General features: G+C 41.8%; 1 protein-coding gene across 9 annotated transcripts in view; it reads left to right on the top strand.

Moving 5' to 3' along the window:
* CTNNA3 (catenin alpha 3) overlaps nucleotides 1-21,582 on the top strand; it is a 591,589-nt gene that overhangs the window by 428,711 nt on the left and 141,296 nt on the right. For 8 of the 9 annotated variants that reach the window (XR_014219667.1, XR_014219668.1, XM_082222364.1 and 5 more), the window contains one exon: nucleotides 17,109-17,309. Coding sequence is in view for 7 of the 9 variants with exons in the window: in XM_082222364.1 (XP_082078490.1) it covers nucleotides 17,109-17,309 (201 nt within the window). In the remaining 2 variants the exon portion in view is untranslated. Of the gene's footprint in view, nucleotides 1-17,108; nucleotides 17,310-21,582 lie in introns of those variants that run through there. The other variant, XM_082222360.1, reaches the window with a different exon arrangement.

Here is a 21,582-nt window from a genome sequence, read left to right on the forward strand (position 1 = left end):
CCTTTTAGATATTATAAGATGGCTATCACGTCTCCTCTTTTCCAGGCTAAAGATACCCATCTCCTTCAAGTGCTCCTCATAAGGCTATTTCCAGAATCTTGATTATCTTGGTTGCTCTCCACTGCACATGTTTCAACTTGTCAATATCCTCCTTAAATTGTGGTGCCCAAGACTGGACACAGTATTCCAGGTGTGGTCTGACCAAGGCAGATTAGAGTGGTCCTATTACTTCCTTTGACTGGGACATTATACTTCTCTTGATGCAGCCTAGAATAGGATTAGCTTTTTGTGATAGAGCAGGGGTCAGCAAACTTTTTCAGCAGGGGGCCGGTCCACTGCCCCTCAGACCTTGTGGGAGGCTGGACTATATTTTTAAGGGGGGGGATGAACAAATTCTTATGCCCCACAAATAACTCAGAGGTGCATTTTAAATAAAAGGACACATTCTACTCATGTAAAAACACGCTGATTCCCAGGCTGTCCGTGGGCTGGATTTAGAAGGCGATTGGGCCAGATCCAGGCCCCAGGCCTTAGTTTGCCTACCCATGTAATAGAGCAAGGGGATCTCTGGTCTGACTGGGTCTTCCGCACTAGAATCCTCAGGCTGGGGCATATGCAGTGCTTTTTTACTGGGGGTATGCATACTCCTAAACATTTTGTGAAGTTTGGCCTCATTGAGGGGCAGTATTTCAATATGAGTAGAAAAATGAGAGTACCCCTAAACATTTTTTAAGAAGAAAAGCACTGGGCAGATGCACCAATAATAGCTCACCTGGTAGATGTGCTGACACTGCTTGCCTTTCCTTTTTTGTTTCAGAGTCCTTGCCTTCATCCGCTAAAGATAAGGAATCTGACTCCAGGCTCATGAGAAATGTCATGTGCTACATTGGTTAAAGACAGAGTATTAGAATATATATTTACATATATATTTACTTTATCCCAACAGATCCAACCATATGTTACCAATCCCATGAACAGTAGGTGAAGTTACTCCACTTGCTTATTTCTACGTAAATCTTATAAAACTGTACCATTGTGTGCTAAAACCATTCAAAAGTTTTGACAGCAAAGCCTGTGCTGGTCTACTGTGACCCACTTGCTCTGTTATTTTGCTATATTCTGAAATAACTTTGTCTCAAAATATTTGCACGCTCAGACAAATTCACCACATGTCATACAGTGCGAGATCTGAACAGCCCCACCTCCAGCATGTGGGATTTACGGATCTCAGTGTGTAAGGTGTAAAATACCATTCATACAGCACTTTGTTTATTTTCTTTTATTATTGCAGGCACTGGGTTTTTTTTGGGGGAGGGGTTGCTCCAAAGTTCCTCCCACGTTTCCTGAGCAACTGATTCTCCCAATTCTTTTCTTAGCATTTCTTTTACTCCATCTCATGTTCCTGTAGGTAATTTATAAATTGTTTTATATATTGTTGACACCAGCTCCTCTATTATTTGGGGAATATGAATCTATTATTAATTCCAACTCTGTTAGTCTTATCCTGCCCTCAGCTTTTACCATTAGAGTCTTTGATAAAGCCTTTCCTCCTTCCCAGGAGGGGAGGGGTTGTGAGCGGGAGACGATTCCTGCGTCATGCAGGGGGCGCTCCGCCCCCTGCTTCGACTCCAGGGCTGGCGCCACGCCCCTCCCCGGTTGGGCACCCAATAGGGAAGCTCGGCGGGGGCGTGGCTTGCTGCTCAAACGCAGCCGTGCCAGCCATCCCCACCATTGCACACACATTTTCTTCGAGTCTTTGATAAATAAGGTGTCGATTGTGTGGAATTTCCCTTAATTGCTTCTTTACTAGATTGCCTGTTTCCATGCACAGATTTTATATAGAGGCCATTGCTGTCTGTTGTTTTTACATTCCTGAATAATTCATTGCTGTTTTTTTCCTCATTTGGAATCCCAAAATAACTACCTGGCCACTGTGTCCTTGGTTATAATGTATTGTTGAAATGGTAATCCTGCTCAATAAAAAAGGAGCCACAAGTTCAGACATTTGGTATATACTTGGCTGAGAATCAGGATGGATGGATTTGGCTCTGTTTCCTCCATGTCTATGTTACACATGACCAGTATTAAGTCAGTTTTGTCCAGACTAAAATGGAACTTGCATTTTTTTAAAATTGTGCATAGTTCTTTTCTTTAAGTGAGATACTTCTATGTTTATATTGGGCTACAATCAATTAACACTCTCCCCACTTTCATTTCTAACAGGATCTAGCTAGTGCATCAGCTGCTACACAATTCAAAACAGGGCTAGAAATGCCTCTGTGAGGTACAGTGTGTGATGACATGGGGGTTCTCTCTCTCTGTCTCTCTCTGTCTCTCAAAAATACTTTCTTTAGTGCTACCACATACCATTTATCATGGGGTATTTTCAGCCCTTTTGCAAAGTGTGTAGCACCTGTTGCTCTTCCTAGCTTCTCTAAGCAGCTAGATTCTGTTAAAGAAAATGAAAGCCGTCACTTGGACTATGCTCCAATATCCATATTAAATCAGGCGCTGCGGATCAGGTGCAGATTTGGTTTCCCTCAAATTTGTTCTCTGGACTTAGCTGATGAGCCAGTGGGGCAAAGCTACCATCGGTGAGTACTTCTAAGCAAGAAACTCTCCTCAATATAATGATACCCATCACTCAGGCTGGTTCTTCACAGTTTGATCAGTTCAGCATGTTCAGTGCTCCACTCCTAGCTTATATGCTTGACCTTTTATAACATCCTAAGAGTTTCCAGTTCTGCACCACACATAATTTGACTGATGCTAATAAGCTTAATATTATTTTTGTAGGATAAAAGATGAACTTTGGGGCTTCATTTAGTAGAAGTAATTGGGAGTTCACAGGCAGCGTGTGACATTTATTTCCCTGGAACTTACCACAAATTGCTTTGGAGGAGAATTGTGCACACATGATAACTGCCATACATGTCTATGCTTTCCGGCTTTCCCACACTTTTCCCAGCATATATCTCTCCCTTCTGTTTAACCTGCATTTTAATTTCCATACCATCTAACCATAAGCTTCATAAAATGTGGTTTCATGTATTTCTGTACATACATATATTATTGAAACAACAACCAAATGCATTTTTCCTCCTAAATTTATTCATTAAGGTCCCTTTCCCACCTTTACATAAATGGTTATTTTTGTTTTACCTTAATGAGGAGTTTTTGGGTGGGGTGGTGTAGGGTAAGATGGGTGAAGGAGAGGACAGGCTATGAGGCCCAGCCACTAAATGGGAAGTGACATAAGCATTCAGTGTGCTTGGTAACGTTATTCTAGCTTTTCTTGTTGCTGGTGATTCTGAAAGTCATCCTACTTACTCACCCCCATATTGCCCCTTGACTTCTGGAAAGTCAGTGAGACCTCTCTGGCGGATGCTACATAATGCCAGGAGCTCAGCAGCAACGTCTAAATCCCTTGCACCCTTGCTTGGCAGCTGGGACTGGTGGCCCCTCTGCCACTCCAGGTGGAAGCAGCCTGTTCAAAAATACCCAGTCCACTAGATGCCTGGGTGAGAATAAGGTTGCAGGGGAATCATTGCCTTTCTGTCCCAGTATGGAGACATCAGCTGGGCACTGGATTGAGGCAAACATGTGGCTACTCTTTCCCGGCCCCAAGGTGCTTTTGTATGTGAAGAACCTCAACAGGACGTGGTGGAGATGAGCAGGATTGTGCACCTGCCTGTGCCTTGCTGTGAAATAATGTGATGCAATGTTCAACTTATCTCTTACGTCCTGCTATATATGGTTTCTAATAGTTTCAAAAGCAGCAATTAAAAATGATACATTGCTGAACACTATGAGTCATCGGCTGAGTTTCTCAAGATGATGGCGTTAGCTGGAGCTGGGATTTGCTGGATGAATGCCCTTTGGTAATGCAGTAGCTGCTGCATTGTACTGAAGGTTATAATTTATATGGGCTGAAAAGCATAGCTTTTCCTGTAATTGAAAATGTTCTCTAAAGGCATTTCATTGGCAGTCTTCAAGTTAACATAATTTATTAAACTAAAACAACAATGAAAACCATTTTCAATTTATCTTTTCTTTTACTACAGTAGAACATAGTGATGACTGATATCACCCAGAATTGATAGGGCAGGTACATGTAAGCCTGTAATGTGGGGTTGCCAAGTTCAGGAGTGTGCCTCTGTTATCCTGAATAGCTATGTGCATGCCCACATCCTTTCTACCACCACAGTTTTGCAACAGTGAAAGAAGATGAAGCTCATCAATAGCTACCTTCCCCACATTAGCTGTGGCATTGCTTAAATTGTTGGTTTTCAAAGTATCTTCCTGGAAATGCTGTGGTTTCTCAGAGGTGTATTAGCGACTTCCTTGAGATATAATCTGTAATGTTGCACAAGGATCCTTGAAATACAGCTTGTCAGCCATCATGGTCACATCCACACCATATGTTTAAAGTACATTGATACCACTTTAATAGTCATGACTTCCCCTGGGAATAAGAGTTTCCCCTCAAAGAGGTACAGTTTCCATCTTAACAAACTACAGTTCCCAGGATTCTTGAGAGGGGGAAGGCATGTGCCGCTTATGGGGGAAATGTATGGTGTGGATGTGACCTAAGATAGAGCTGGGTGTCCCAAGCCCACCTCAGATTGCCTTGGAAAGAATATGAGATCTTTCCAAAAGAGAGGGGGGAGTTTTCCTCTCCAAGTCAATCTGAGAGCTCATAAAAATGTCCTCCAGCCCGCACTATCCACTTCAATCTCCCAAAGGCCTCCCAACCAGTTCTCCACCCACCAACCTTACCAGTCCCTTTCAATTAGTAGAAGTGGCTGGAGCAGCAGTGATAGTGTACAAGGGCAGCAGTGGAGGGAGGTTTTCCCCTTCCCATCCTCCTTTACCATCCCCAAGGCGCTCTGGATAACAGCATCAGGCAGAAAACCAAGGGATCAAGAGAGAAGTAGTTTCCTTGAGGGCTGTTGGCTATCTTTCTGCTTAGGAGGTCAGGACTTCAATGCAAATCTTCTGTTCTTGCTGGTGGCCAGGGTTCCAACCCATGAGTGAGTATGTTTGTACAAATCACAGGTTTAAGAGTCACCCGATTGCATACTGCTAGTCCCGGTTACAAATCCAGGAAGGAAGATCAGGTAAAACAGTAGTCAGGTTCCAGCAAGGCACAGTCAGGTGTAGTAGACTTTAAGTTCAGATAAGCAAGGTCACACAAGAAGTTAAATCCAGATAAGCAAGGTCACACAAAACAGACCAAAGGCAAACAAAGAAAGTGGGTAGCACCTTGGATGCCACCTAAACTCGGAAGCAGACTTTAATGCTTCTCTGTCAGTAAATCCCCACAGAGAACTGCAGTGTCCTTTGATAGCTAATCCCACTCCTTGTGAGAGGCACCTCTGCTGTTTCAGCAGCCACTGGTTCCAGGGGAGAGGGAAGGGAAGGCTTCTGAGCTGGAGTCCTTCAAGCCTGAGAAAGGTAATAAATATGACCTCTTGAGGGTGGAGGGTGCTGGAGCTCCAAAGGTGGTAGGAATGTCAAAAGGCATAGTTTCCTACTGGCCTTAGAGAGTCTTGAATCTGTGGCCTCTTCCATTGAGGATGGGAAGTCAGAGCCCTGAATCATGACAGCAATGCATGGAGTGGACCATCTACTAACTGAGTAGACCTGGGCTTGCACCAATGCGACACAGATTGAAGAATGCTGAAGCCCACTAAACTTGATGGTCTTAAGCTTACTCAATAGGATTTAAGTACCAAGACAACCAGGGACACGGGTGGTGCTGTGGGTTAAACCACAGAGCCTAGGATTTGCTGATCAGAAGGTCGGCGGTTCGAATCCCCGCAATGGGGTGAGCTCCCATTGCTCGGTCCCTGCTCCTGCCAACCTAGCAGTTCGAAAGCACATCAAAGTGCAAGTAGATAAATAGGTACCACTCTGGCAGGAAGGTAAACGGCGTTTCCGTGCGCTGCTCTGGTTTGCCAGAAGCAGCTTAGTCATGCTGGCCACATGACCCGGAAGCTGTATGCCGGCTCCCTCGGCCAATAAAGCGAGATGAGCGCCGCAACCCCAGAGTCGGTCACGACTGGACCTAATGGTCAGGGGTCCCTTTACCTTTACCAAGACAACCACAGACTTGTAGAGTTGAACGGGACCACAAGGTGATCTAGTCCAACCTCCTGCAATGTAGGAATCTTTGACCCAGCATGGGGCTCAAACCCACAACCCTGAGATTAAGAACCTCATGCTCTACCAACTGAGCTATCCCTCAGGGATTGTTCTCTGTCTTTCAGCCTTTGTTGTTTACCATACAATGGAGAGCAAGGAAACACTGGCTTGCTTCCAGAGATCCTGGATGCTTCTGTTGGTGGAAGAAAGGAGGCAACTTCTCTCCCTGTCCGCAAATCTTATTTATGGGGGTTGGGGGAGCCACTCCAGATTAGTGTGTGGGGAGGTTGTATGGGAAATCTGCTAACAGAAGGAGCCCTTTCATTCATGGAAGAGCAAATATGGATCCAAGCCACTGAGAGTCTGAATGAGATAAGGACTGTAAATGTATATATAATATAAATTGTTTTATTACCCCCCCCCCCGGCATGTCCAGCATGTTTTAATTGAGGATGGGAATTGTAATCTTCATTCCCAGTGGTTAAGTAACAGTGTCGTTTCCTCTCTGGTTTAAAAAGCAGAATCAAGAACAGGATTTATTATTATTATTTTTGGTTCCATAAGCCAATGGCATATTTGTTTGTTTGTTTTTCATTCAGGAGATCTGATTTTTGAGTTTAAACTATATTGTCTGTAGAAAGGAAAGTTTCCTTATTAATAGTTGTAAACAAGCACATCTTAGATGCAATTGTGTATTACAGCTACTTTATAATTTCAGATATTCACATTCAAAGTGGCTCTCTGGGATTAAACATAAAACCCCACATAGCTGAGTTTTTGGTTTTTTTAAAAGCCAAAATCCTGACTGTTGTTCTTTTAACCTTGTAACTTTATTGTAGCTAGTGTCATTGTATTAAATAACATTTTATTAGGAAAACCGAAATGAACTGAATTGTTAAGGTCAAGCTGTAGGCTACAGGCATTCTGCCAGCAAAAGCTCGATTTGTACCATGCTGTTTTCGGGCTCTGCTGGCCTGATCCTCTTAACATTCCAGGGATAGAAACCCAGTTTAAGTGAACAGAACTTGCACTGGTAAAGCAGCTTGGATAATTGGTTATGTGACAGTAAATTATAGTTTATGATCAGGCTTATGTTTCAAATTTGTTGCGACAAGTCACAGACATTAAGATAGTAATCAGGGAAAATTCAAGTTGTTCAAAGCAAATTGCACAGCATATTGTAAATAGACAATGGCTAGCAATATGATTGAGATCCTAGGCTTTCCTATCTTTATCTTTATTTGCAATTACTTTTCCATCAGTGGTTCAAAAGTTCTGATTGACATTCTTCTTCTTTCCCTATAAAGCCAGCTTTCAGATGAGTGCACCACATGATGCTAATTCTAGGTTTACTTTTAGTGCAGCTGTACAGAAAGATTGGGGGGGGGGGATGTTAAACATTACAGTTTGAATATGACTTGCTAGTAGCTGTAATAAAAGGTTTAACACCAGTGTAGTTAATCCATAAAATACCCATAACATTAAGTCTGACTTTGTAGAAATAGACTGTTATTATACAGCATACTTTCTAAAAATGATTATGTATATTAAAAAGCCTTCAGAATAGGAGTGTATTGAAATTATTTCTCATTTTCTTCTAAAGGAAAAGTATTATGTCAGGACAATAAAAACTCATACTCATACTATCAACATTTGAAAATCCAGATTTACAGGCTCACTCTCCCACCCCCAACTTTCTGATCTTTGGGTAAATACAGATTAACAATTTACCAGATAGTAAAATGTATTGAAATACTTGTTTAAAGAAGACTACAATTTCATGCATTAATGGGGGGGGGGGAGCAAGGAAGAAGAAGGCTATGACATCATGAAAACAAAGGGTGTGGTTTGTGGCAGCTTCTTTCAAGGAGGAGAGGAATTGCAATGGGCCAGATCCATCTACTTTCAGTCTATGTCAGCTGCACACGTTTTCATTCCTAAATCCATTTAATCTGTCTTTTTTCAAGTACAAATATCATAAAATACATCTTTCTAAATATATTTCACCCTAAATTAGAATTTTTAATGCATTTTATGCTTTTGGTTACATTTCTTAATCCAGTAACCATACTGCAGACCCTCCAAGTGTCCATGGACATCCCTGATTTAGAGAAGCTGTCCCAGTTTCTGATTTGATCCTGGAATGTCCCACTTTACCTTAGGACATCCCTATTTTCATTGGTGGAAAGTTGGAGGGGATGGAGTTATCCAACCCCTGAGCCGTCTGATGGCAATTCTGTATAGGGAAGCTTTTTTAAAAAATTTAATGTTTTTATATATGTTGGAAGCTTCCCAGCGTGGCTGGGGCAACCCAGTAAGATGTGTGCAGTATAAATAGTAAAATTATGGAATGGGATGTTGGAATGGGATGTCCCTATTTCCATCGGAAAAATGTTGGAGGGTATGATATTGCAGAATTTGCATAAAACACCACACATTTTTATTATGACCAGACAGCTTGAGAGAAACCAGATCAGGCATTTGGTTTAGGGCTGCACCACCCCACCCCACCCCACCAGCAGCTTCCTTATCTTCTCTTAGAGAACTGATATTTGGTCAGTTTATTATACTTGCAAAAGAGCTGAAGGGCCTATCAAAACAGAACTCTTCAGCTAGAAGCTCAGATACTGCACATACAAGCCAGAGCTGTGTTTGCTAGATCAACACAAAGAACTCTGGGACACAATTTTTCAATTCCTTTGCTAACTAATTACGCATAAAGTCAGTTATTGCCAACTCAAGGGGGTTTTTGCCTGCAATTTTCTTTGAACTGTGGAATCTTAAGAGAGAATGACCACATGCCAGGTAATGCTGACCTTTCTGGAAGCGCTGTTAAGGAAGCACGGTGAGTGAGCCATCTCCTTAGGTAATCAATCAGCCTCCCATAGAACACTGGAGATATATATATATTATTCACAGTTTATTTTCCCCACTCCTGTTTGAGATCTCAGTGTAGTTTGAATGGGAGCAAATTCTTATTTCAAATAAAAGAAAATAAAAAGAAATAAAAAGATATGGGAAAGGAAATGTCATCCTAGCCATTCCATAGTGAGATGAGGTTCCTTAATTAATCAAATGTTACCACTATGGGGGACAAATCTAACTGAATATGGGTGTTCACTTTGTGGCCTAATGATCATGTAGTTGACACGGTTTTTCAGCATAATGCAAGATGCATTTATTTGATTTACCTTATGTTCACTTAAAAAAAAAATCTTTTAACAACCAAGGTGTCATTTTTTATTCAAACTTCATTCATTTTATTTATTAAGCTTGATTTGCTGTTTTAAGTAGTAATTTAGGAAAGCTGCCCATAATAAATGTTGTACAGTTGTTTCCCATACTCCATGTGTTACAATAGTGATTCTCATAGCAGCATAGATTACATACGCTGTCTACGTGTGTTTTAAAACACTCCCATACACACATTTGTAAACCTTGATTGGGTTTAAAAACATAGCAGTTTTCAGAGTAAGGTATTTAACCGGAAATGGCTGCAGCTTCTTTCTTTAATCTTTCTCCTTCCAGAAATATCCCCAGCCCCTTTAAGTGCCTGGGAGCAGCCTCAGCCTTTGGCAAGCCATGCCATCCTGTTTTCTCACAATGCTACACTGGCTGCAAGAGTGTGTCATTATGATGCAGCATTATTCTAGGTGCACAGTGTGCAGAGAGTGGGGTAGATGACAGTCTTGTTTATTTATTAAAGCTACTGAGCATTTGCACATCAAGAAAAGAAGCAGAGAGTCAGTTTCAGTGACAGCTTACTCGCCCTCTCTCCCTTGGCTGGGCACCATTGCTATGACTTGAGCAGTCTTTGGTTAACACAGATGGGAAGGAATTTTGCCCTCCACATTACTGGTCATTATGGAGGGCATCCTCATAGCACTGGGTCACATTTCTGTGTTGTTACACCTCTCTATACAGGCTGACCATGGTTTTATGGGTTTCTGGTCTCCTAATCTTGCCCTCACTCCCTACCAGCCATGGACTACAAATAAAATGTGGCCTGTTTTTCACCAATACATGTCTCTGCATTGGGCTCCTGAGCACTTATTCCCTGGTCAAATGCAAAAGGATATTGCATTTTGTTTTTCTCTTTAAAACTTTGTTATGTTTTCCCCCCTACAACAAACCTTTAGTCCAATTCTTTTGGACTAAACAAAGCATCTGGATATGTATATATTTTATATATGCACAAGCCAATCATTGACTAAGAGGTACTTTTTCTAAGCTCCCCACTGGTGAGCTTAATAGCAAACCACACAGGACATTAATGAGGTTACCCTAATTATTCTAAGACACAACTGAATAGCAACAAAATGGTAGAGTATAATTGCTCTTGGATAAGCTAAGGATCCCCAGGATATTGTAAGCAAATGATGATAGATCCAGGGATTCTTGCCCCATTCTGAGTTTCATACTGTACCCTTGGTGTCTCAGTCTGGGAGGAACAGAGGGGAAAGAATTCACTGATGTGTGTTTTAAGAGTTGCTAGTTCATATCCCTGCATGCCCTCTTTCCAAGGAGAGTGAAGGAGCAGGAGGATTATTCTGCACAGACAATCTGTATGTAAATTATAAGAGGCTCAATCTTCCACTGTCTAAATAAACAAGATAGATGTTTTAGTGGTATTTGCTATTTTTTCTTTTTCTTTTTACTTTCTGAGTAAAATAAAGCTAAATGCATGCTTTCTTTCCCTTAAATCTCCCTCCCTCCCTCCCTCCCTCCCTTAAAAAGCTCCACCTTCTGCAGCTTGAACACATGCTTTTTTGCTGTTTTTGTTTTGCTAAAACTGGAAAGTTTAAGGTTTGAACTCTTGTCAATTACACTCCTATCAGTTTGAACTCTTTTCTACATAGTTTTAAGGACATGGTTTCGGTCAAGGGTAGGGAACCCTTTTTCTGTTGGTAGGCACTCTCCCTTGTGGGTATTCCTCATGGGTCACATGCCTGTGGAACATAGGAAACTGCCGTACGCTAAGCAAGTCTATCTAGATCGGTAATATATACAGTGACTGGCAGTAGCTCTCTAAGAGTCCCACCTGGAGATGTTGGGCATCGAACCAGGGACCTTTGGAATGCAAAGCAGGTGCTCTACCACTGAGCAGGGGTCCTTTCCTATGAGTGGGACTGGACTGAAAAGTGAGTAAAACCAGGGCTAAAAGTGGGTAGAGCTCACTCACTCACTTGCTCATTCCTCCCTTCCTCTGTTTTAACCCTTCTTGCCACCTATGTGAAATTCGGCCAAGAGGTGCATGTGTCCCCAGGGCCACAGATAGCCTACCCATGGCTTAACTGGTGACAGCTGCCTTGCATTATGTGAAGATTGCCATTGGTCCTACCCACACTGTATTCATATACAGCATATATACTGGGATGATGTTGGTGATGATCTGTTTAGATACAGTACTATATGTATTCATAGGTTTGACAGGTTTTTAACACAGGTGATGGCCTTTCCACATTTACCTTTTTATAGTGCTGTAGTTGCACCTTGATTCAGCGTTCTTAAGATTGAATTTGTAGCTGATTATCTGCATCTTTGGAGTGAGTCTAGGGTTTTCCTTTCCATATTAATGGCTGTGTTGTGCCCAAACTGAGAAACGTTCCATGGCTATAGTCACATCTCTTACATACCCTCATGTTCCTCCAGCCAGTAAATGTTGGAATAATGAGCATGCACACAACCATAGCCTTTTATTTTGGTTTTAACGTCTAGTACTCTTGCATTCTAACCTTGTGGGAGTATAGATTAGAAGAGGAACCATGTGATTGCTTGAGCTATGGTGAACCTGACTACTGCAGTGGATTTTCTTCTGCAACTAATGATTGTTGTCAAGGGAAATATTTTGACTCAGTACCAGTGTCTCGAACATCTGTTTCCTCAGGCAAACCTATCAGAGGGTCTTCTTCTTCTTTGGTGATCACTCATAGCCAAGTAAGATTGTCTTCCATAAACACGGTTTTAACAATGAGTCCGTAAGTGACTGTGGAGGTCAGTTCTGGATCCACACGTCCTTCTACAGTGGGGACATTGGTTTCTGGGCAGGATTTGATCATGGTGTGGATTTGCCAAGCGTGCCTTCCTTTTAGCATGTTTCTCCCTTTTGTCCTGAGTTCGAGTGTCTTCAAAGCCCATGACACCTTTGGTATAGGCTGTTCTCCAACTGGAGCACTCGCAGGCCAGTGCTTCTCAGTTGTCAGGTAGCTGTGCAAAACAGACATTTCCCAAGCCTCACCCACTAACCACATCCCCTCCACCCAGAAACTGGAATGGATGCTTGCACACATGCCACACACGTGAACATGTTGAGGATCCATTCTGGATCTTTCTCACACACATACACATTGATAGGAGAGGAAAAAACAGGTTTTTTCAGTACATTATTCTGGAGCAGTAGCTCAACTATGATGTTGTGTGGCAGCATGCCCAAATATCCCCAAAACCTGGGAACCATACAACTTTAAATGGTAGATGTGGAAAGACTTTATAATAGGCCACCTGGGGGTGTTACCAGCTAGAATATTGCTGTTGGGGCACCGCCAGCAGGTGTGGTGCTGCTTTCTCCTCATGCATTCAGTAAACACATGAGGAGGTCTCTTGAACAATCAGATTGCAGTACATGAGTCTGGAACTCACTGAACAGTAATTCATGGCATATTGTTGAATGCTAAAATCCTTTCTCTTTCTCTGAACCATTATTAAAATGCAATATAAAAATATTGATGAGGTAGGAAAAATGTTGATTTAAATGATTGCTGCTTGCATTCCAGCTGATTCATAGTGGATTGGAATGGATTGCAGCCAACTTACTTTTATTGACTCTCTCTCTAGATTAATCAACTAATAGATGTTTTCCATCTACAGCCAGCCTTGTTGCATAAGCCAAATTGACTTATAACCTAAAAGATAGGCAATGAAATGAGAATTGATGATGGCAACTCAGAATTATTATACTTGGTCTTAATAAAGATGAGTGGAAGGAGATCAAAACAAAAATTAACAGAACAGAAAAATCAGAACTGATGTGAATCTCTTTCTCATCCCGAGGTACTTAAAAGCAAGGAATGTCCTCCCAGGCAATGATATTGAATTTGCTCAAGGAAGTTTGATTATATGCTGTGACAGGAGAGGGTTAGCACAAAGAATATACTGATGAGCCAGCTGGTCTCTTCTTATTTCCCTCTGATGTCTCTTGTTTACATCTTGAACTTCAGACTATATATTAACAACAAGAAGCCTTAAATTTTTGCTGGCATACTTTTTCCAGTTTAGCAACAAATATATTTTATTTCACCATCATAATTTCAAATGTTGCTCTAACAAGCATTTTCACTCCTCACTTTTCAGCAGGTACCACCTTAAAAAATTCTGTATCTGCCAGGGATTCTAGCTGACACCTAGCTTGGTGAGCTACCTTGGACTATGTGTGCTCCAGCCTCACAAAAATATCCAGGTTCAAAGGGGAATAAAGCCATGCAGCATCATTCCCTACAATTGGTAGAATCCTCTTGATTGGCCCAGCTCAAGTATAAATATCGAGTGTCTGAGCATCATTATCTCATGGTCAACAGAGCACTATCTGCTGCTTGCAGGTTCTCTGCATCTTGAGATGTAGATTCATATATGGGTACCAATGGCCCAGTCTGAATCCAAAACATTATCAGTCTTTGCACTCCTGCTCTCCGTATTGTATAATGATTAAATCTGTGGGTGATCACTTAGTGGATCAGTTAGAACAGGAAACCAGTGCAGTGCCTTTTCCTTACTGTTTCCCTGGTCTCCCTGACCCCTCCTGAAGCAACTATTAAAGCAAAAAAGGCTGAAAGTCATTGGGTACACTACATTCAGTTAAGTGTAATGTGTAGCTTGGCCCCAAACCTGGATTAGGTGCAAGTTTGCTACTTTAAATGACTTGTGAATTGCAACCTTAATGTCAGTCTGCACTTACTATCCAACAAAGACACAGAGGACAAATTTCACTGCCACGGATAGACATCACATTTGTGTCAGGGTTTGGTATTGCAGATATAAAGCAGTTACAATAGAATATTTCCACAAAACCAGTGTCTTCACCTGAGCAATTATGTAGGAACAGCAGATGGCCATTATCCTCTGACAATATTTTATTGGCATCTCTGAAATGGATAGCACTTAGCAATGTATAATCTGATGTGATGTTCACTCTGTTATTCACATTGCACAAGAAGTAAAAACATTGCAAAGATGTCTGCAGTCATATAATGCTAATGGAGCAGGGGGGGAACCTAAAATTTAAGTGTTCATCTATTTGTTTCAAAGTGAATTTAGTCATCCTATAAAAGCTGGTGAATTAACTGGGGCCCTCTAGCTATTGATGGAAAACTTGTAACAACATTATCAGGAGAGATGCAAAACTTCATCTTTACTTTTAAGGTGTCACTTCAAGTGACCTTGAACAAGTTGTTTAGCTACCATTTTTTGGTCTTTCTCCCTCTAATTGTCAAGAAGATTGCCAGGTGCATGTAGCAGTTTACCAAGTGCTTGGACAACTTTAAGAAACCTCTCGTGATTTGCACATATATCCAATTGCCAGCACACCAGGAAGATGAGTCAAGACGACCAAATGTGGATAAATAGGTTATATTTATTAAATGTAACAACTTGAGGATCTGCAAAACAAATTTTAACTAGTCAGATTCAACCAATATAACCAAATCAAATTAAGTCCGGGCAGGTGTTCATTAATAGAAATTACCCCCATAACATGGTCAAGTTAACAGTCTCATACTGTGTACATGCTACAAGGTTTCCTAAGATTCCTCCCTCCCTGCTGCATGGACCTTGGGTGTAAGAGCCCAACAGGCACATTGTGGCCCCATTGGCCAACGTTCACCCCGATGTGTCCTTCAGGCCAAAGGGCACCCCCCAGCACCTGCAGGCCATGCCTGACAACAGTGACTAAGGGATGCCCACAACCCAACACTGATTCAGATAAGTGTTCCATTCTTTCTGAAATCATCTCACTTGCCTGGACTACATGCCAACTAGCCAAATTTAAGGAACACCAACAAACATCACCCAGCAGTGTGGAGTAGGCAAAAAAGAGGAGACCCAGAGCCAATTAGGGTCTCCCCCCAAAAAAATCCTACTCAGCCCCTGAAAAACAGACAACTAGTCTGGGTCCATGCTGCAAAAGGGAAGGAGGGTGGTTGCTGAATAAAGAAGAGGGAAGAGTGTGGGACAGAACAGGCTTAATAGCCTGTCACCACCTCTCCTCATTGGGCTAATCACTCTCAGGCCATAATGTCATGTGGCAAATACACCCATCCACCTATAAATGGGGTGATAGGCATTGTAACAATCCTTTCTCACCAATGTCTGACTAAGAATAGAGAGGTTTCTGCTGTTCAAGTGGTTCAGTTAAGGCATAAAGTTTGGAAGGCTTAACTTCCAGATTGAATGAACGCATGAATCTATGTAGGGATACCCTTGAAGATGCAGCCAGTGCAAAATGTTGCTACTTAACTGTTAAGTGAAGCCTCCCATCATATCTGAGTAAATCTGAGCCAGATAGCCTTACTAGGTACCTAATTCAAATCTCATCTTCAGCCCTCTTTTTGCACTGTAGACCTTCTTTGTAAAGATTGCTGAGGGAAATGTATATGACATGCTTCAGAAATGCTATATGAATGCTAATGATTACAGAATCACCACAATAAGCCCGTTGCTTTCTTATTCTCTTTCTATGTAGAATATATTGTCTTTATATTCTTGTCCAATATTCCTTACTGTTTTTCTCATCTTTGGGAGGATAGATTTAAGTCTGTGAACCAGAGTAGTGATTAGCTGCACTCCTAAAATAAGTCAAATAGGTCCCTTGGTTCTGGTAATTTCCTTATTAATAGACACTAATTTTAGTAAAGACTTATCCCTTTTCCTCTCCATTTTTGGCTGTTGTAGAAATCTTAGAAACAGAATTTATCTTTGTATCATGGGGAAGATACAAAAAGTACCTTCACACTGACAGTGTATGAGACCCACATGATCCCCAGCCCCACTTCAGTAACAATGGGGAAGTGTCAAGGATTGCCCCACTCCATGAGATCTTGGTGGCTCAATGCAATTTTCCTAAGTCTTCCCTTGTATTAAGGGGTCACTTTTCCATTTGTAAGGGGGTCCTGTTGCTTTGCTGTGCTTTCCTTTCCAGAGATTAGATGTGCTTTAGAGCAAGTTAGGCATCAACATGAGTCTTCTCATCCTATTATTTGAACATTTAAATTTAATATTTGTAATTTACATGGCAATGGCTAGACGCAAGAAAAATGATCTATAGTCTCTGTTGGAGGTTGGAAGTTTATTATGTGGGATGAAGTTTGACATTTTGGTCTGAAGTGATGGAGCATAAATAGAGATGATTGTTGGATGCCATTAATATTGTCAACTGTTATTCTGTTTTTGTTTAACCAGGCAGGGGTAGATTGTACATTATCTTTCTGCCTCAGATACCATCATGTCATGGGCTAACCTTAAAAAGTCAAGAGGCACGTGAAACTAATCTCAAGTGGGGGATATCCAGACTCCAGCCTTCACTCAGCTGTGAAGCTGACTAGATGGCCCAGGGCCAGTCACTTTCTTTTAGCCTAAACTACTTCACAGAACTGCTGAGAGAAGGGGAGAGAAGTCAGATAAAGATGTAATGAAACAAACAAACAAACAAAAATATTAAAATGAAATAAGTGGAAGGAAGCTTTAAAAGACACGCCCCCTCGAAAAGGTGTGAGAAAGGATGGAAAATGTGCGATGCTTCAGGTGTTCATGAACATTTTACGCAGAGTTAGCTAAAGGCTGTTTGGACCAGCCTGCACTGACATAAGTGAAATGTTAACTTACATGCCAGTGGACTGGTTTGATTAATTTCATATATCCTCAGTGATAGCTTGGTCTATATAATCATGTTTTGCTGTTTCTCTTTCACACAGAAAGTCATATCCTTGAGGATGTAAACAAATGCATCATTGCCCTAAGAGAACAGGATGCCGATGATTTAGATCGTGCAGCTGGTGCCATCCGAGGGCGTGTGGCTAGAGTGGCACATATTGTTTCTGGTGAGATGGACAGTTACGAGGCTGGGGCCTACACTGAAGGAGTGATGCGAAATGTGCAGTATCTTACAAATGCTGGTATGTATCCATTCTGTCCTAGGTTTTGATTTGCGTTGAATTTTTGTAGAGAAAATCCAAACACCAGCAACTGAAGGGTTTTTGTTTTTTAAGGGTAAGGTCCATCCATATGAAGATAACAGCCCAAATTTATTTAACTTCCATCCTGCCAGAGCTTAGTTTTCCTCCTTATGACACCCAGATTTTTACATTCTGAAGTGCGGGGCATGCTCTTCTTTGTATAGACCTAGCTATCGTAATGGAAAGAAGTGTCTCTGTTACAGCTCCAATCAAGTAATGCTTTGGATGCTTGACCCATAATTTGACCTGTCAATTTAGCAAGTGCTTTTGGAGTGTGGTGTTAGAATTCCTGCTCCATGATTGCAGTCATGGGATTGTTGTCTTTCACATGACGGTATGTGTTTTGACTCCACAGAGTGGGAAGTGATGGAGACAGGATGTTTGTGTTACTGTGTTCTGTGAAGTGGGACTATTGTCCTTTGTTCTTTTTCTCTTTGCAGTCTGGTGCTAGAGAGAGAGAGGGAGCCATGTTGCAGTGCTCCGTGTGTGTTTATATGTAAATAAAGTAGATTAGCCAAAATGCTGAGTTGTTGAGGTCTGTTACGCAAGTTGCATAAACTCTGCGGATCCCTAAGTGTACCAGTGTTGGTTGGCATCGGTCGCTGTGATGTTCGGGCTGAAGAAAGCTTATGAAGCTCTGAACGATCAACCAGGAGGGAGGGAACATGCCAGTCGGGCATGTGTCTCTGCCAGGGTTCTACTTGAGTGTAGGCAGAACTCCTGACATGTGGTGCTACTGCCTGCTTCTGCACAGTAAAGTTCCATAGCTGGGTTGCTTAGGGTAGATGTTATGGCCTGCTACTGCTGCCTCAATGCAGTGAAGCATAGAATCAAGTTGCCAGAGTGCATGAGTATTTTTTTTTTAAATGATATTTATTGAAAGTTTAAGATTACAGAAAAAAGTAAGAAAAAGAGAGAAAAAAGAAATTAAACAATACAAATCAATACATATAAAAAAGAACAAAGCACACAATACATCAAAGCAAAAACAAAAACAATTAAAAACACATCCAATATTTCCATATCTTTATCTTTCATTAACTTGTTTCATCGACCTCCTCACACCTCCCTTTTGTGTATTCTACTTATTAATTATTTCAGCAAATCCTTTCCATCTTTCACTATTTTATGTCATTTAATTGTCTTAATTTATTTTAACCTTATCTTACCATAAAAAACCCTAAAACTTATTTGTACATAACTCCTTATAACATTTCTACTAAAGCCGTATAGTTTCATTCCAACATTTTTCTAACACTCATTAATTTTACAATATTTCTCTAAATAAATTTTTAAACTTTCTTCCAATCTTCATCCACCGTCTCTTCTCCCTGGTCTCGGGTTCTGTCAGTCCTTTCTATCCATTCCATATAGTCCATCAACCTGGTGATCTTCTGTCCGAGGCTCTTAACTCTTTTCCATGTCCCTTCTGCAGATCTTCTTAATATTTATACCGTGAAAAGAGCAGTCGATTCGAAGCACCGCGCCGCTCACCCTACGTTGCTCCGGATCCCCGAAACCGGGTTTCCCCGCGAGTAGGGGAGGCGCAAAAGGTGCCAGCCGAATCCCATGTCCGCAGGCTTCTCCCGCCTGTGGTTTTTAATGGGTCTCCGCCTCGCCGTGGCGGTCCAGACCCTGATTTCCACGAAGCGGATTCCTCCCAATCAGAGGAAATCCGCCATTGCCGGAGGCGCTAACCCGGAAGTCAGAGTGCATGAGTATTGTGACGTTAGAGCGGTTCCCTAGCCAACCCTGAAAAGTAGGCTTGTAGTCCTGTGGAACCCATACTAGACCTTTCTTTTTGATGCTATCACCTGCGTTTGGGTCACATAGGGCAAGGGAGCACGAATCCGACTGCATGAATTTTGTATTCAAATATGCATATTCTCCCGAAACACACATTCCTAAATGTGCAAAGAAATGCTTAGATTTGGGAAAGTGTGAAATCCAAAGCATGACTATATTCCAGTCCAGACATTAGTTTGGGAGGTGTGGATCCGAACAGCTCATATCAGAATTAACAAAAAAACTAATTCCTGAAGCATCCCCAGTTGCTTCTCTTTCTCCCCATTCCTCCCTCTATTCATTCTTCTGCGACACTCCTCAGGAAGGAATAGGTGAGAAATCTTGTGGCACAACACAGTTTTCTCATTATTTCTTGAATGGAATGACTGGAAATGATAGAAAAAGCTCGGCTTTTGTGTAAACTTCAACCCTTCCTCATTGTAACTTGGTTCAAAGTCACTTTGAATTGGCACTGACTGCTGTTCCATTGCACATCTATGACAATAATGTACCAGAGTCTAAATCCATATATAGCAAAAGGCAGCCATAAATAAGAGGCTTTTGGTTGCAAAAAAATTGGCACACTTCACTAATGTGTTACACACTGAGTTTTTAACATCTGAATCCAGCACCCTTAAATTATTCAACTAAAATTCATAAGAAACATTATTATAAATGGTTCATGACTTTTGGACCATATGTTGTAAATAAATATGAAATCCTAAAAGATAAGGAAAAGCATACTGAAAGCAAAATACAACTGGCTCTAAAAAGCTAGATCCAGCAAGCAATGATACAGCTAGTTTTTCCATGCAGAAACTAATCAAATATTTAGAAGCAGCTTGTCCAAATGTGCATCACTGAATCCATTTCTTTTCCAAGAGGGCCTACATTTTGCTGTTACATCAGCAGCTTCTGCCTCAGAGGTGGTTACCCTCTTCAGCCAGAGATCATTGCCTTATTGCAACCACTCTGAAAATTGTCCCTTAGGGGCAAATAGTAGCACTGGGGAAAGCTGTAGAATGAAAGGTTTTAATAAGAGCTCCCTGAGTACCATGGCGCCTATCTGGGTTGAGGGCCCCAGTAGTGGTTTTTACTAATCAAGAATAGTGCCTGGTACTCCAAGTGTCATTGCACCATAGAGTTGCATAATGGCAGCCCAATATTGGCAGTTTTATTTTCCTATCCCTTTCCATATCGTGAAATACAATAGCTGCAAAGACAGCAACTGAACACCAAATTCGATGTTGGGGGATCATTACATATGGCAGTGAAAATAAAACTGCCAATATTGTAATGCTATTATACAGCTGTATATTCTGTGTAAAGTTCTGGTCCCCCCATCTCAAAGAGGATATTGTAAATCTGCAAAAAATGTATAACCAAATGTTCACAAGATTGGGGCAACTCCCCTATGAAGAAAGGGTTTGGGTTCTTAGTTTAGAAAAAAAAGGTGAGGGGGCCATACTTAAGAGAGATGTGATAGATAGATAGATAGATAGATAGATAGATAGATAGATAGATAGATGGTGTGGACAAAGTGGATAGAAATACTTTTTCTCCCATTCCAGTAACTAGATCTCAGTGTCATCCACTGAAGCTGAAATGTGGGAGCATATATATGAACTCATTGACCATTCTCAGCCTTCCACTACATGGCATTTGTCATGTCTGGCACTATCATTTATTTTGAGAGAAGAGCAACAACATGGGAAAGGAAGGGCATTCTTCAACTGTGCAGTATCTGAAAAAGTAACATAACCTACTGTTAGAAGGCCCTTTTTAAATTTTACTGCCTGTCAGAAAATAGCAGTTAAAGATTAGGGAACAATTTGCGCTCTGATGACTGAATAAAGAGACAAACACACAGGCTGGGGTTGAACTGGGCCACTTTTATTCCGTGAACATAATGAGATCAGCAGAGCGAGTTAGCTATAAAGGGAGAACTCACTTGAAGTACAACTGTAACCATTGGACAACACACCCCTGCCTGTTATAGGATTCTCATGAACTGGCAGAACTAAGAGGAGGAGGAAGAGGATCCCGGGAAGGGGTGTAGCCAGGACTGGGACACACTGGGGCAAGCTGGGGATGGGGAAGGAGAGGTTGGTGTAGGAAGTACTCACAGGGGGACGGAGGATGACGAGGGGATGGGGGTCAGAGCACAGGACCCAGAGCCAGAGGCGTCCCTGTCTCCATGAACACGGTGAGCTCTGAGGTGTAGGGAGCAATTCCAGGAGGCAGAGGCAGGCCAGGGCCCACAGCCCAGCTCCCTGGGTGGCCAGGTGGGACTCATTAGCTCTGGGTTGTGATTCCTCAACTGGAGTAGGCTTGGAGCAGGTGAGGGTCACCTGCCTCGTCAAGCCCAGATGCTGCAATCAGCAGGCAAAGTACAAAAGGGAAGCAGAGCTGAGGGGCTGTGTCTGCT

Source organism: Podarcis vaucheri, assembly GCF_965113315.1.
Source record: "Podarcis vaucheri genome assembly, chromosome: 5".
NCBI classification, from domain to species: Eukaryota; Metazoa; Chordata; class Lepidosauria; order Squamata; family Lacertidae; genus Podarcis; species Podarcis vaucheri.